Source organism: Polyodon spathula, chromosome 13 (assembly GCF_017654505.1).
Source record: "Polyodon spathula isolate WHYD16114869_AA chromosome 13, ASM1765450v1, whole genome shotgun sequence".
NCBI classification, from domain to species: Eukaryota; Metazoa; Chordata; class Actinopteri; order Acipenseriformes; family Polyodontidae; genus Polyodon; species Polyodon spathula.
In genome coordinates this window covers 8,653,439-8,666,511 of record NC_054546.1, presented here as the reverse complement: position 1 = coordinate 8,666,511, position 13,073 = coordinate 8,653,439, and the positions used below count along the sequence as shown (strand labels likewise).

General features: G+C 41.1%; 1 protein-coding gene across 1 annotated transcript; it reads left to right on the top strand.

Annotated features, from left to right (window-relative positions):
- The first annotated feature begins 2,583 nt into the window (after nucleotides 1-2,583).
- Nucleotides 2,584-12,091, top strand: LOC121325674 (mitoferrin-2-like). The gene is made up of 4 exons (XM_041268527.1): nucleotides 2,584-3,186; nucleotides 7,438-7,666; nucleotides 9,239-9,295; nucleotides 10,483-12,091. Exons 1-4 carry the CDS (start codon nucleotides 2,851-2,853, stop codon nucleotides 11,016-11,018), a joined length of 1,158 nt encoding a protein of 385 aa, XP_041124461.1. The 5' UTR covers nucleotides 2,584-2,850; the 3' UTR covers nucleotides 11,019-12,091.
- Nucleotides 12,092-13,073: the final 982 nt, after the last annotated feature.

Genomic DNA, 13,073 nt, shown 5'->3' with positions numbered 1-13,073 from the left:
TGGCCCCTGTCTCTGTTGGTATTTGTTCTAATTGTACACTAAATTGATTAATTGGACCAATTAAGCTTCTAATAAGCACTTAATTGGTCCAATTAAGTAATTTAGGGTACAATTGGAACAAAAACCAGGAGGCACAGATGCCCTCCAGGACCAGGGTTGATTAGCCCTAAATTAGAGTTACCAGTCGTTGATTTTTGATCAGATCCTCCCCAACGTACAAAATGGCTACCGTTCACAGCACAGCCTGCTGCTGAAGGACTGATCATGTTACAGTTGTACTGGGAGCAGAATTAGCACATTGCTTCCATTTTTATTGACTGACATGCTTTCATTTAGTAAACATGCTTTGACTAGAAGACCCTGTTGAGGTGCAAAGACCCAGCAAGTGCAATTAAAACAGATACCCTGAGAATAAGACATAGCAACTGAGATCTTTCTTTAATCTAAATTATCATTTTAAACAATTAAAATGTGAGTTTGCTATAAAGTGTGTTTCTTCCAAAATTGCACATTTGAGACGTTTGTAACTAAAGGTAGTGCAAAACTAAAGATTTATGAAATAATTTTCTTAGCCACAATTATTTTAAGTAGACCAAGTGTAGAGTATCAGGGCATGTGTACAGTAAAATGAGTTCTTTTGGGGGGAAAAGAAACTAAGCTGTAAAATACCTACAGTAGGTATGTCAGGGGCATGTGAGTGACAGCAGCCAATGTGAAGCAGCAAACTCAGGTGTTGCAGCCTCTAAAGGTCAGGTTCTGATTAACACCATGGCAACACTATTCGAGACATGCTGAAGCTTGGATAGGGCCTGGTTTGAAATCCCCTTCAGTATCTTTTGGGGAAGGTCGGTTTTGATTTTAGCAATATTACAAATGTGAAAGAAAGGCAGCAATGCAAGTGCCTGTCTCACAGTGGAGAAATCCATATTAGAAATGAAGTTACACCTACACATAGGTTCAGGAGTGCTCTGCATTTCAGAACCCTTAGATTCCCTAACGGCAGCTCAGTGATTCTGACATATCCTTTACAGTAAGCAGTAGAGGGGGAAGGGAAAACTGATATGTGGAAACCATGGAAATGCTGTTACACAACAGTGCCTTCAGTAAACAGACCGATCACTGTGTCTCATTTCAGGACATTCTGGTGTTATGGAACAGTGAATCAGATTATAAAATGCACTAAAAACAAACCTGAAACATTCAAATGTTGAATGGTTTTTGATTTTTGAGTCTTTTCATGTTCAGCCTAAATTGAAAACTGTATTATATTCTGAATTGTCTGAACTTGTCTGGTTGACATGCTTAACTGCCACTGCTCTCTGCTATTCAGTTGCTGCTTTCCCTGCAGGCTTTGCGACTATCACATCAGATCTATTCTTGTTGCACGCCATGTGGTGAGTCACATTTCCGTACAGTCTAATATATAATTATTCAAAAGCAATGCTGGATATAAAAGAAGAGCTTGTTTTAACTTGAACGCATCTTTTTAAAAATAAGACCAATTAAATGTGGGAGATGGAGTTGCGAAATGCAGAACAACACTAGCATCCAGTGCAATAGCTGAGTTAAACCACATTTCCAGCTGTGGTCTGGGGTGAATGTGATTGGAATGCCGAGTGCTTATTAGCACTAACAAGATTATCTTTGATTCTGCTACAATATCTTGTAGTACTTTATTATTCTATATAGTAATTCAATTTGCAATTTGCTGATACAAGGATGGAAATACGACTCATATTGCATAGCAGTTTCACCCATTCAAGTTTTTATTATGAACTTGATTAGCCCCAGTGTATAGGTACCAAGGTAGGGTGTGTCTTATTAAACCCATAGCAAAGCCAGGAATGGATCAGACTGCTATACTGTTAATGGTTCGGCTGACCAGTTTTTCTACACCTATGCCTGGGGGGTGCATAAATGATATCTACACAACCGCAAAGAAGTTGTTGGTATAATATATTTAAAAGTATTGCTATGCTCAGCACTTCGTTTACGATCTTAATACTGCTGCAGTTTTGTTTTCCCTTTGGTGTGATGTGTTTGTCGATATTACTGCTGTGTATATTATTATACATAAAATCAATATACTTTTCAACGACAGGTGTTTAGGGTGATTATACGAAGTAAACGGAGGTGAAATACTGCATGGTTTCTATTTTTGTATGTAAATGTTACAGCATGCTTTACCACGACCTTCACTTTTGACCTTGCAGGATAAATCTCAAGCCAGCCCAACAACTGTACCCACTCGAGAGCCGTGTGAGAGCAGACCTCACCCAGCAGGAATATGCAGAGTATATGCAAAATCAACTTCTAAATAGTTTATGCAAAAGCCACTGCTAAACCAATCACCTAACACATTTACATCAAACGCTACCTCCAGCACCGACAATTCCTGTTTCTCATTAAATGATAATAATAATAAAAAAGAGACCAAACTTTTAACCGACGTGTGTATAAACCAATAAGCTTGGTGAACATCGCTTCCTTCTTTCAAGATGCTCTCTCAGAACACAAGCTTGTATGCTCTGATTAAATATTGATATTTTAGACGTGGAAATGCCCAGCCACTACCTACTACAGTCATAAGGGACGGAAGAATGAATGGGAATGGGATTTTAATATTGTCAGTCACTCCGTTCTGGCCATTCAAAGGACCCAAAGGCACCTAGTAGGCGGTGCAGGCTCCTCTCCGGCCTGCTTGCTGAGGAGAGCCTATCGGTGTTGCCTGCCCGGAGCTGCAGGAGGCGGGAGGTAGAAGAGTTTGTACGGGAAACATTGGGCGGGGAATTAAACAGGAATTACGTTGTTTTTAATATCTGTAAATAAAGACTGTACATCTGGTTTCTGATGGAAGCAGATGGTTTTGTGAGGGGACGCCGGATGTCAGCTGAGACACCCGGTGGGGACCGCGGGGTCACAGGCGCAGGAGCCAGCGCAGGGATCCGGTGGCTTGGCGGTGGGTTCTGGGGCGTTTCGGACAAAATATTTGGAAGTCTGTCACCGCGGGTCGGAGGGGACGCCGACCAGGCGCTGCAGCTGCAGGGCACTCCGGAGGCCGCAGATATCCCCGACCCAGATTACGAGGGTCTGCCGAACGGAGCCTCCACAAGCACCCACATGTTAGCGGGAGCTGTGGCAGGCATCATGGAACATTGCCTGATGTATCCTATTGACTGCGTCAAGGTAAACGAGGTCACCTGTGACAGATATTGCCATGCTGTTAAACTTGGTTTACTGTAACCAAAGCCAATGATGTCTGGCAGGGAGACAAATTGATCATCCTCAAATGTTGTGGGTTCATTGTGCAACAACTTGTTCAGACGTCCAGCTGAAGCACTGTAGCAAGTCTTGCAATACCATCACATTCTGCAAACAACTGTGCACTCCGATCAATTTACGGTATTTCGTGGTGTGCATATACAGTATATCTATCTACAATACCTTTATTATTGCTCTGCTTGTAATAGTCAGTTGGCTGTTATTGTGTTGTGGGTTTTAAAATAGTTGCTGCATTTAGTGGTGCAAAAGAGTACCCACTCCCAGCAAGCTAGTGTAAATGACAGACATGTACGAGAGTGTGGAGACCAAAACCGTTAGTTGTCTTTACAGCTGTCAGGAATTTGCATTGTCAAAACACCCATCTCAAGTCGGGGGCTGTATTTATTTGCTGTATGGTTGACAATAGCATTTATTCATCATAAATATTGTTTTGGTACAACATGACAGGTAAACACAGGGTTACTCTATGGTGGGAGTAAACGTGTTTGTGAATGTTGGTTAATAGTATTACTCGGCTGTACGGTAAATATATAGGCCGTGTAGAGCAGTATATTATGATTTATCTCCACTTGTTGTGATCGGAATAAACTATCAATTGTAGAAGCGGCGTTTAATGAAAGCTAGTCACAGTATGTTATGCAACTGCTGAAATAGGTATATGGACATTGATTAAACTGAGATCTGTTGTTGGTTGTGACGAGTTCAGAAAGAGACACATCTTCCAAGGCAAGCATTTATACTAGTAGAACTGCTTCTCACCACTAACGTCGATAGTTTAGTTCCAATTGTGAAGGTTTGATCTTGTGGTGGGGACCACAGTTTGTGTTGTGTTTTATTATTTAACTGTTTGTTAAAACAAACATATAATGCCATTCTTTTAAGTTTGTAGTAAACTTGTAAATGCAGCATAGACGTTTCATAATCCTTTCAAGGCCTAGCAAGAGAACTTGAGCCAGCGCTAGATTTAGGTCAGCAGGCTTGGCACTGCGGAGCTCTTCGTTACAGTTGCTGGAGATCTAGAAGTGGGAGTGCATATGACTTGATAGAAAGTATAATTTTGTATTCCGGTACAATGTGCAATTGTTTTCAAAACTGATATTTAGGAAAACTTATAAATACGCTTTGAATTTGTAAAAGCTGTGCTGCACGTGTGGCTGTTTCTGTTGCCTGTTGTATTGACACACCCCCTCCAATGAAACTGGCCGAATGCAGAGTAATATATTCAAAACGGCGTTGCAATGTCTCTTGGTAAAATAGCCAGAATATTTTCCATGTGCTCAATTAAAACTGTCATCCCACACAATTTACATTTAAATCTGAAATGATTCCTGTGAACAACCTTGCAGTGTACTTCAGCTGCAACCACGCACCACAGACCATGTCAGTCACTTTTTCTAGTTGTATATATGGAGAGAAGCACTAATCCAATCGTGGTGAAATTTTCACAGTGCATTCGTTAGAAAAATGTATTGAGTGTCAGAATCTTAGAATATAAGGAGAGCCATGTCTGACTGTCTTACATTTCCAGTTGATTAGTTCTAGGACTTTTTTGTTTGCAGAATGTATTGACAGTAATATTTTACAATTGATTTAGACATGGTCATCTTTCACGATGTAGATAGATCCCATTTTGTACTTCTAACCTGGTAGGCATGTATGTATGTGCAACATGGTGTATATGCATTTAGGGGGAAACCGCTGCGACACCAGGCCAGCAAGCAAATATATATTGCACTTCATGCTGTCGTAACCATTTTTGGTATGGGTAATGAATATTAAAAACAAAAAAAAAGTATTATCTGACACAGGAAGTGAATTACTTTAATTAGTCTAGAAACCACGAACATGCAAATTGCCAGCATTAGTGCTGGAAGTGTACTGTGACGTGTGCCAGCTTTGCAGACTCGGATGGACAGATTCACCACCATTCCCAGAATTAAATCTGTGGAACATCTTGGAACAGACATAAGGAAAACCAGACAATGGATCTTACATTTGACATAAAATTTTAATAAAGTTTTGTTTCTGCCTCCAGTTCTGCACTGTATTCACTATGCATTCTGCATATCACCCATGCCTCCTCTTAAGCCCAGTCACACTGGCATGCTCTACCTGGGTCAGGACCCAGTGTCGTGCGGGTCGGCGACGCGATTTCACACTGCTTATGATAAAGTAGACTCTACCTGCGTGACAGAAGAAAGTAAACAATGTACGTATCACTGCCGCAGAAGCAGCTTGTTACAGACGCTTCCATCCAAGCTTCTCTGGATTGAACTGTCTGCCCAAATGTTGATTATAGGCAGTGTTTCTTCAGCCCTGCTGCAATGTGATTCATGATGTGTCTCAAGCAACAAAAATAAGGCTAAACAGAATAAAGAAAAATGTTCCTTGCAGAAGTGAAACCTTCACGCAGACGTGGCTGTTTGTTATTTTGTTGGCCGTCATAAATTTTGTCTCTTTCAACCTGGTCAAAGCGTGTTGACTCGCATCCTGAGGAGGGTCTCTGGGACGCGGGTTAATCCAGGTACGACCCAGGTACGTGGTGGCATATTACACAGTAGCATAGCCGGAACCCGGGCCTGGACCCCAGTACAAGTGCCAATGTGAAAGGGGCTTTAGAAAGAGATCATTGTAATACAATGTTTTCAGAACTTGCATGACAAGTTTTACATAGTTTTCTTCATGAATTTCTGTTTAAGGCTCTGAGTATTTGTCTTTTTAGATATTTTTTCCCAGCTTGAATAAAGAGAAGGAATGCACACTAAAAACTACCATCTGATCGTACTAGTATAAAGTGCTTTACCAGCACAATGCTGGATTACAATCGTGCCTCCTGCAGATTGAGGCGAGAGGTACAGGCAGAATCCAGCTACTGCACTGTATAATATGCAACTGACTTCTACACAATTTGTTAAGAAATAAATTAAGCAGTTGTAAATTAAGCCTCACACTCTGCAGAAATTGGCTTTTGAGCTAAGTTGGGAAGCTTTGATTCAACCTGAGGGTGTGTCACTTCTCAAAAGTGATGAGCTTTGTTGCTGCAATGGGCTCACTGGTTAGTCCTGTTGATGCACATGCTCATGTAAACACAGGAGCAAGCACTGGCAGGTGTTCAGCAGTGTTCAGATCACATACCGCTGCTTTCCTCCAGGTATTCACAGTAGGCTGTTTGCTTTGAAACAGGCAGTGTACAAAATGGCATTGATTGAAAAAAAATATAAAAACAAAAGTTTTAAATTAAACCTTAGTAATTACTACTTCTTTTATTTTTAAATAAACGTATTTGAACTGTTAATGGGAACAGGGAACGTGTGTATTTTTTTGCTGTATTCCACCACTGATTTTACAATTTCTGTGAAATTTACCCACTGCCCTGTAATATTCCCCATGAAAATTCCCAATTCTGAACTTGAATAGTGTAAATATACATATATTTGTACCACTTAAAATTTAATACAGCAAACATTTTCCTTATTGAAACACTACATTTAGGAGCTTGGCAGCCAGTTTAGTTAGTTTTCTTCTGGTAAATGATTAAACATGCTGCATAGTATCTTAAACGAGAAAGACGCCAGGTCGGAAATATTTCTGCTAAAGGTCACTCTGTCCAGTGCAAGAGGCCATTTTACGTGTCTGTTGTTTTTACAGTGTTTTGTTTTATAATTTACTGATGGTGAAAGTAGAATGTCTTTAAAAGGTGGACATAAAAAACACAATATTCTGCAATTACCATGTGGCTGCGCTTCTACCAGATGAGCCAGTCTGGGACCCGAGAAATACTCTGTTTAATCGGGAAATATCTTGTAATACCTATGTTTAGATCATGACATGCCGTTAAATAAGCCATTGTTTTACTGTGCGGGCAGGGCAGGGCGTGGGTCGAAAAAATACATCCCTAGTCATACCTCAAACCATTCAATATTTAAGCGCCACGTAATGATACTTTTCATATTGGCTTTCGTGTGGTGGCCCTGTGACATTGTGTGTGTTCTTGATACGGAACACACATTTTGAGATGTTCTTCACATTTGGTACCCTGCTGCATTCTGATTTTTCTCTGATAAGTTCCGTGAGTCTTCAGTCATTTCTTTCTCTTTTAACCTCTGACTGTATAGCTGATTCAACCTCAACTCTAAATGTCTCTATCTCCTATAGACGCGAATGCAGAGCTTGCAGCCCGAGCCAGCAGCACGCTACAGGAACGTGATGGACGCCCTGCGGCGCATTGTGCGGACAGAGGGAATCTGGCGGCCCATGCGGGGGTTAAATGTCACAGCAACAGGGGCTGGCCCCGCCCACGCTCTCTACTTCGCCTGTTATGAGAAGCTGAAAAAGACACTGGGAGACATCATTCACCCTGGGGCAAACAGCCATGTGGCTAACGGTACCACAGTCCTTCCTCTCCCAGCACGGGGGGCACACAACCGGGTTTACCACACAAATATATTCACAGACATATTTCCAATGCAGCTAACGCATGTAGAGAAAAAAGACACTTCTCTATTCCTTTTTTCCAATTCATTTTTAAAGTCCGTTTCCAATTCCCATTCCATGGTAATCAGTTATAATTTCTTCAAAAGGTACCAATATATTTAAGTTTTATCATGATTGCAGAATGTAATGGCTGAAACACTATTCAGTTCAATTGCTTCTTGACATTTAGTGGTTTTGTTTTCCCACTGAAAATCATTTTGAGCTACTCCAGTTGGTGGTGTCAAAAGTGTAAGCCAAAGAGCTTGTAACCCAACCTGACATGGATCCCACTGCAGTGCAAATCCAATGCTTGCTTAACTGCTTGTTTAGTACTTAACTAGCCCAATTCATGTGGATATTAAGACGGGCAAGCCACTCAAACCCCCGATTTTGAGTTGTGGGACTGAAGCTCTGCCGCTGGGCAGCATGGGGTGGGAGCTGGTAAGTTCTGTGATTGGTCAACTCCCAAACTGCTACAGCTGTTGTTATGAAATCACAAGCTCACACCAAGTTTGTTTTCCTCTGATTTTTAGCTTTTTTTTTTTGTCTTGACTCTCAGCTATCTTGAGCACTGAATTGAATTGCATTAAATCTGTTTTTCGAGGTGTTGATTACAGTGGCTTGTTTTATATGAAGGCCCCTTTTTTCTTTGCACTGTGGATCCTTTTTTGTCAAAACCAAGCTGCAACTATGTACCCACCAGTGTCATTTTACAGCACTGACCAGTTCCTGCTTGACCCACAAATAACTCTTGCAAAGGACTAGAGATCCAAGGCATTGGCAGCATAGACTTGTCTGTTTCCTCCATCCTACCCAAGAGTGTTGACATGGGTTGTTGAATGTGTGATTTAATATGACTGTATGACTTGATGACTGTTTGGTTCACTTTGATGAATGTAGGGTGTGGTTGGTCATGTGAGACAGTGGATATGAAGATGATTGGATTGGTATGTGAAGCTGAAGGTGAGAGTTAGGATTGTAAGCGGTGGGGAGAATGGGGAAGTGAGTTAAGAGATTTCAGGCAGGGGGTGTGTGATGGGAGCCAGGAGGTGTGGCTTCTTGAAAGCTGTTGCCATGGCGATACTGACACTCCATGTCCCCTTGCTTTTCTCTCTCCCCATATTTCAGGTCAGGGGGATGCTGGGTAAGTAAGCTCCTGCATGCTTTCTAGATAGCGTGCTCGCTCACCTCTCGGGACAGCCTGGACCTCCCTGTGCTCTTCTCCATTCTCTCACACTGCCTGAAAGATCACTGCCTGGGAATCCCTATTTTATAACAAGGCCTCTTGGCCTGAAAAAAAAAAAAAAAAAATCAAACCAGTATAGAAGCCTCTATGAACAAGCATGCTCAGGGCTTCAATACGTTTTTAATATACAGTAATACTGCCTGAAAGTTCAGACTGTCAGCACCGCCGTCACACCCCCATCATGTCCTCAACACACTACCCCCCCTCCTCCCTCTCACCTCTGAGTTTATTTTGCAGGTGCTGCTGGGTGTGTCGCCACATTACTTCATGATGCAGTGATGAACCCAGCTGAAGGTAACCTCACACTAACACCGTATAACTTCTGTTTATTAATTTTTTTTGCTTGGTTGTAAAACCTTAATACGATGTTCAGACAGACTTCCATTTTGTTCTTTGGTGTTGCATGGATGTGGTTTCCTTGTATTTAGTTGTTGTTTTCAGTAGGTACCTCTAGAGGGAGCCTTATTTTTGGAAGCAAATTAATATTACAACTACTAGGGAAGTTTTTCATTTACAGGAAATTATGAAGAGATTAATTGGAATAGGTTACGAAGTAAATTTGAAACCTGCATGATTTCAAATAACCTATGTAAAGTTTGTATTGTCTGTAACTTCCTCTTAATTTAAAAAAGTTGCCTAGAATAGGTTTCTTAACCTGCTTGCTATAAAATAGTTAATGTCTGCTGCATTTCTCCCTCATTGTTCCCCTTAACAGTCTGTGTACACAGAGGCCTGTCTACTGGCATTGCTCATCATGAATCATGCCCTCTAGGCCGCTTTTTAATGGCTTTGATGTTGTGCAGCTGTTTGGAAAGGGGGCACTTTTGCAGGTGCAAGGGTTTCAGAGAAAGTAGCTGTTGTGAATTCTCTTCTCTATTTTAGATGAGTGAAGGATTAGCCCCCTGAGCTCAGAATAGTGTTACAAATGTGAACTGCACCATTTAATGATTTAATGAGAATAACCATTGTGAATGGGATAAGGCAGCTGGGAAGGACAAGGCTTGGGGTCAGGAGAAGTTTGTAGTGTTTAACATCCAAGGTCAGGACAAGAGGTGTAGGAGCGCTGGGCTTCTCGTGGTCTTGAGAGGCCCCGGTCTCATTGGGGCTCTCAGTCTTGTTATCAGTAGCACAGTGATACCTACAGAGAGGAGCGGGGTTATGGAAGACAAGAAGAACTGTTTATATTCAATTAAGTGAAAGTCGATGAAGCACCTACACAGATGGCTGTAGATCAAGTTAAACTGCTGCACCAAAAATGTGGCAAGGCAAGAGAAATCCCCTTCATTTTGTTTTCAGCTCTTTTGCGTTTATACTTGAACCCCAGTTTGCTTTTCCATGCTAAATGAACCATTTTCTCCCTTGTTAAACATGTGCTCTGCAGTTTGCTTGTTTTTTTAAATCTGATTTGTGACCTTTGCTAATTATCTCTCCTGTTTCCTCTTGTGGACCATGGGATCATGATCTGGTTGATTCCCCTGTAGTGGTGAAGCAGAGGATGCAGATGTACAACTCTCCTTACCGCAGCGTTTTAGACTGTATGAGGGAGGTGTGGCTGAAAGAGGGTGCGGCCGCGTTCTACCGCAGCTACACCACCCAGCTCACCATGAACATCCCCTTCCAGGCCCTGCACTTCATGACCTACGAGTGCCTGCAGGAGAAGCTCAACCCTCGCAGACAGTACAACCCCACTTCACATATGGTGTCTGGAGCACTTGCAGGGGCTGTGGCTGCCGCCGCCACCACCCCACTGGACGTTTGCAAGACGCTCCTGAACACCCAGGAGTCTCTGGCCCTGCACTCCCTCAACGTGAGCGGACACATCTCGGGTCTGGCCCATGCCTTCCGGACGGTTTACAGGCTTGGGGGGGTCCTTGCTTACTTCAAGGGGGTGCAGGCCAGGATCATCTACCAAATGCCTTCCACAGCCATCGCCTGGACCGTCTATGAGTTCTTCAAGTACTTCATCACCGAGCACCAACATGCGAAGCGAAAAGCACAGCGGGAGAGTGAAAAATAATCCCAAAAAGAATCATCAAAAATAAAGTTGGAAAAAAAAGAAATATAAATAGTTTTATCGGGTCTTTAAAACAAAAGTAATACGCACATAGAAACATGCAGAAAGTTTGAAACGCCCCTCAGCCAGACAAAATTAACATGTACTTTAAGTTAACTTAGACTCCACAAGGGGGAGCTGTGGTTCTTTTCATTTAACACTCAAAAATACAGCTTGTGAAAAGTTTTAAGTTTGGTTTTAAAATTAGTAAAGAAGGAATAGAAAGCCCCTTTGGAAATATGATTTAACATAAACCTGGGAGTAATATAATAAGTGATCTGCTATTGGTCACTGAAAAAATGGGGACTGAATATCAGTTTACAGCCCAATATATATGCCTTCCTACATTAATATAAAATTTGTAACTACTGAAGAATCACAGTGCATGGCAGACAACTTCCTGCCAGCACACTAACACAGAGCAGGATTTCACATAGAACCTCTTGCTGTGGTGTCAGAATTCTTAGCACTAATCTCATAATATAATACCACAAGCTTCAGATTTCTCTGATTTTAGTGCTTCAGAGGCTAGCGATCATTGCCTTACCATGCCTTCATTAAGCATTAAGTTTCTGGGCTTGATTTTTAAATAGCCATTTACATGGCATTGCCATAGATAAACACAATCTTTAATCCAACAAATCTGCACAGAAATGCATTCGCACTGGAACTGGGGGAGGAAAGGGTAGAAAACTTCTACATCCTTACCCCATAAAAATGTTCTGTGCTGAGGTTGATGTGAGCTGATGCCATGCAAATGGTGACTGTGAAATCTTGTTGGTGATGGTATCTCCAGTGGTCAAGGAAAAATCAGAAATATGCATTGTAGCAGCAGAGTCTGGTTTCCACCATGTTAACTATCACTTTGGCACTGATCAATAGTTCCATGCTTCTAGCTTTCAAAAGTGTAAACTAATTAGCCCTTGGAATGCTGGATTTATACAATACCCTTTTTTGAAGGCAGAGTCCTGTTTCATTTTATTTATATATATATATATATATATATATATATATATATATATATATATATATATATATATATATAAATAACAAAAAAAAAGTTACGAAGATTTCTTATAAATCACTTAACTGCTAGGTGACTTGAAATCAAAGAGTGAAAAGGTAGAACAGGCTGCACAGTAAATTGGGGTCTGGGGGGAAAAAAAAAAAACTGGTGTGGAATTACAGGGAGAAGTCTTATTTGTGTAACACTGCAGTTTGAATGGACCTGAGCAATAATTAGGTCATGTTTCCACAAATCAAAGGGATCTGCAGATCCTCAAAAACAGTGCAGCAGTACTAAGACAGTTGGGCCACACCTTTGAATTGTTTTACATTTTGACAGAAGTTACTAGATTTATATATTGTTTTTATAAAATGACAGACTACTATGAATTCAAGTTATAACACTATCTGTTCTTGCCAACCCAAAGATGGAATTATAACCTTGGCAAATACAGTTTCCAATCAATTATTCTATATGTGTACTGCATTCCATGGGTTAATTAAGCAGTATTAGCAAACCATGGCTGTGTGTCATTGATTTTTGTCTGGTTGCCCTGTAATTGTCATTTGTCAATAAAAATGGTGGCAAGCAGCTGCTTTATGGGAGCTTTCTGCTGAAGTTCAATGATATGTGGCTCTTTGAGTTTCTGAACTAGGCCAACCAAGAATCCTGCATATGTTTATAATTACCAGTTAACCTAATACTCCTAATTATATTTGTGTTCAGTAATCATAAATGAGAATAGGCTGCAACATAAACATGGCATCTGTTACTATATTGTTCAGACCCCACTCCCCAATACAAATACATTGTTCAAATGAACAGCATTCCCTTATACCCTATAGAGGATATATTGGGCTTGATCCTGCCATAAACATTCTAACATAACTCATCTTACTATTCAGTAGTGTAGCCAGTGGCAGAGTTGAGATTGGGGCAGTTCACTTTAGGTGATGTGTCATATCTCCCTTGGCTTCTTATTAGTAACCCTCCCCTTTTCCCTATATTGCATC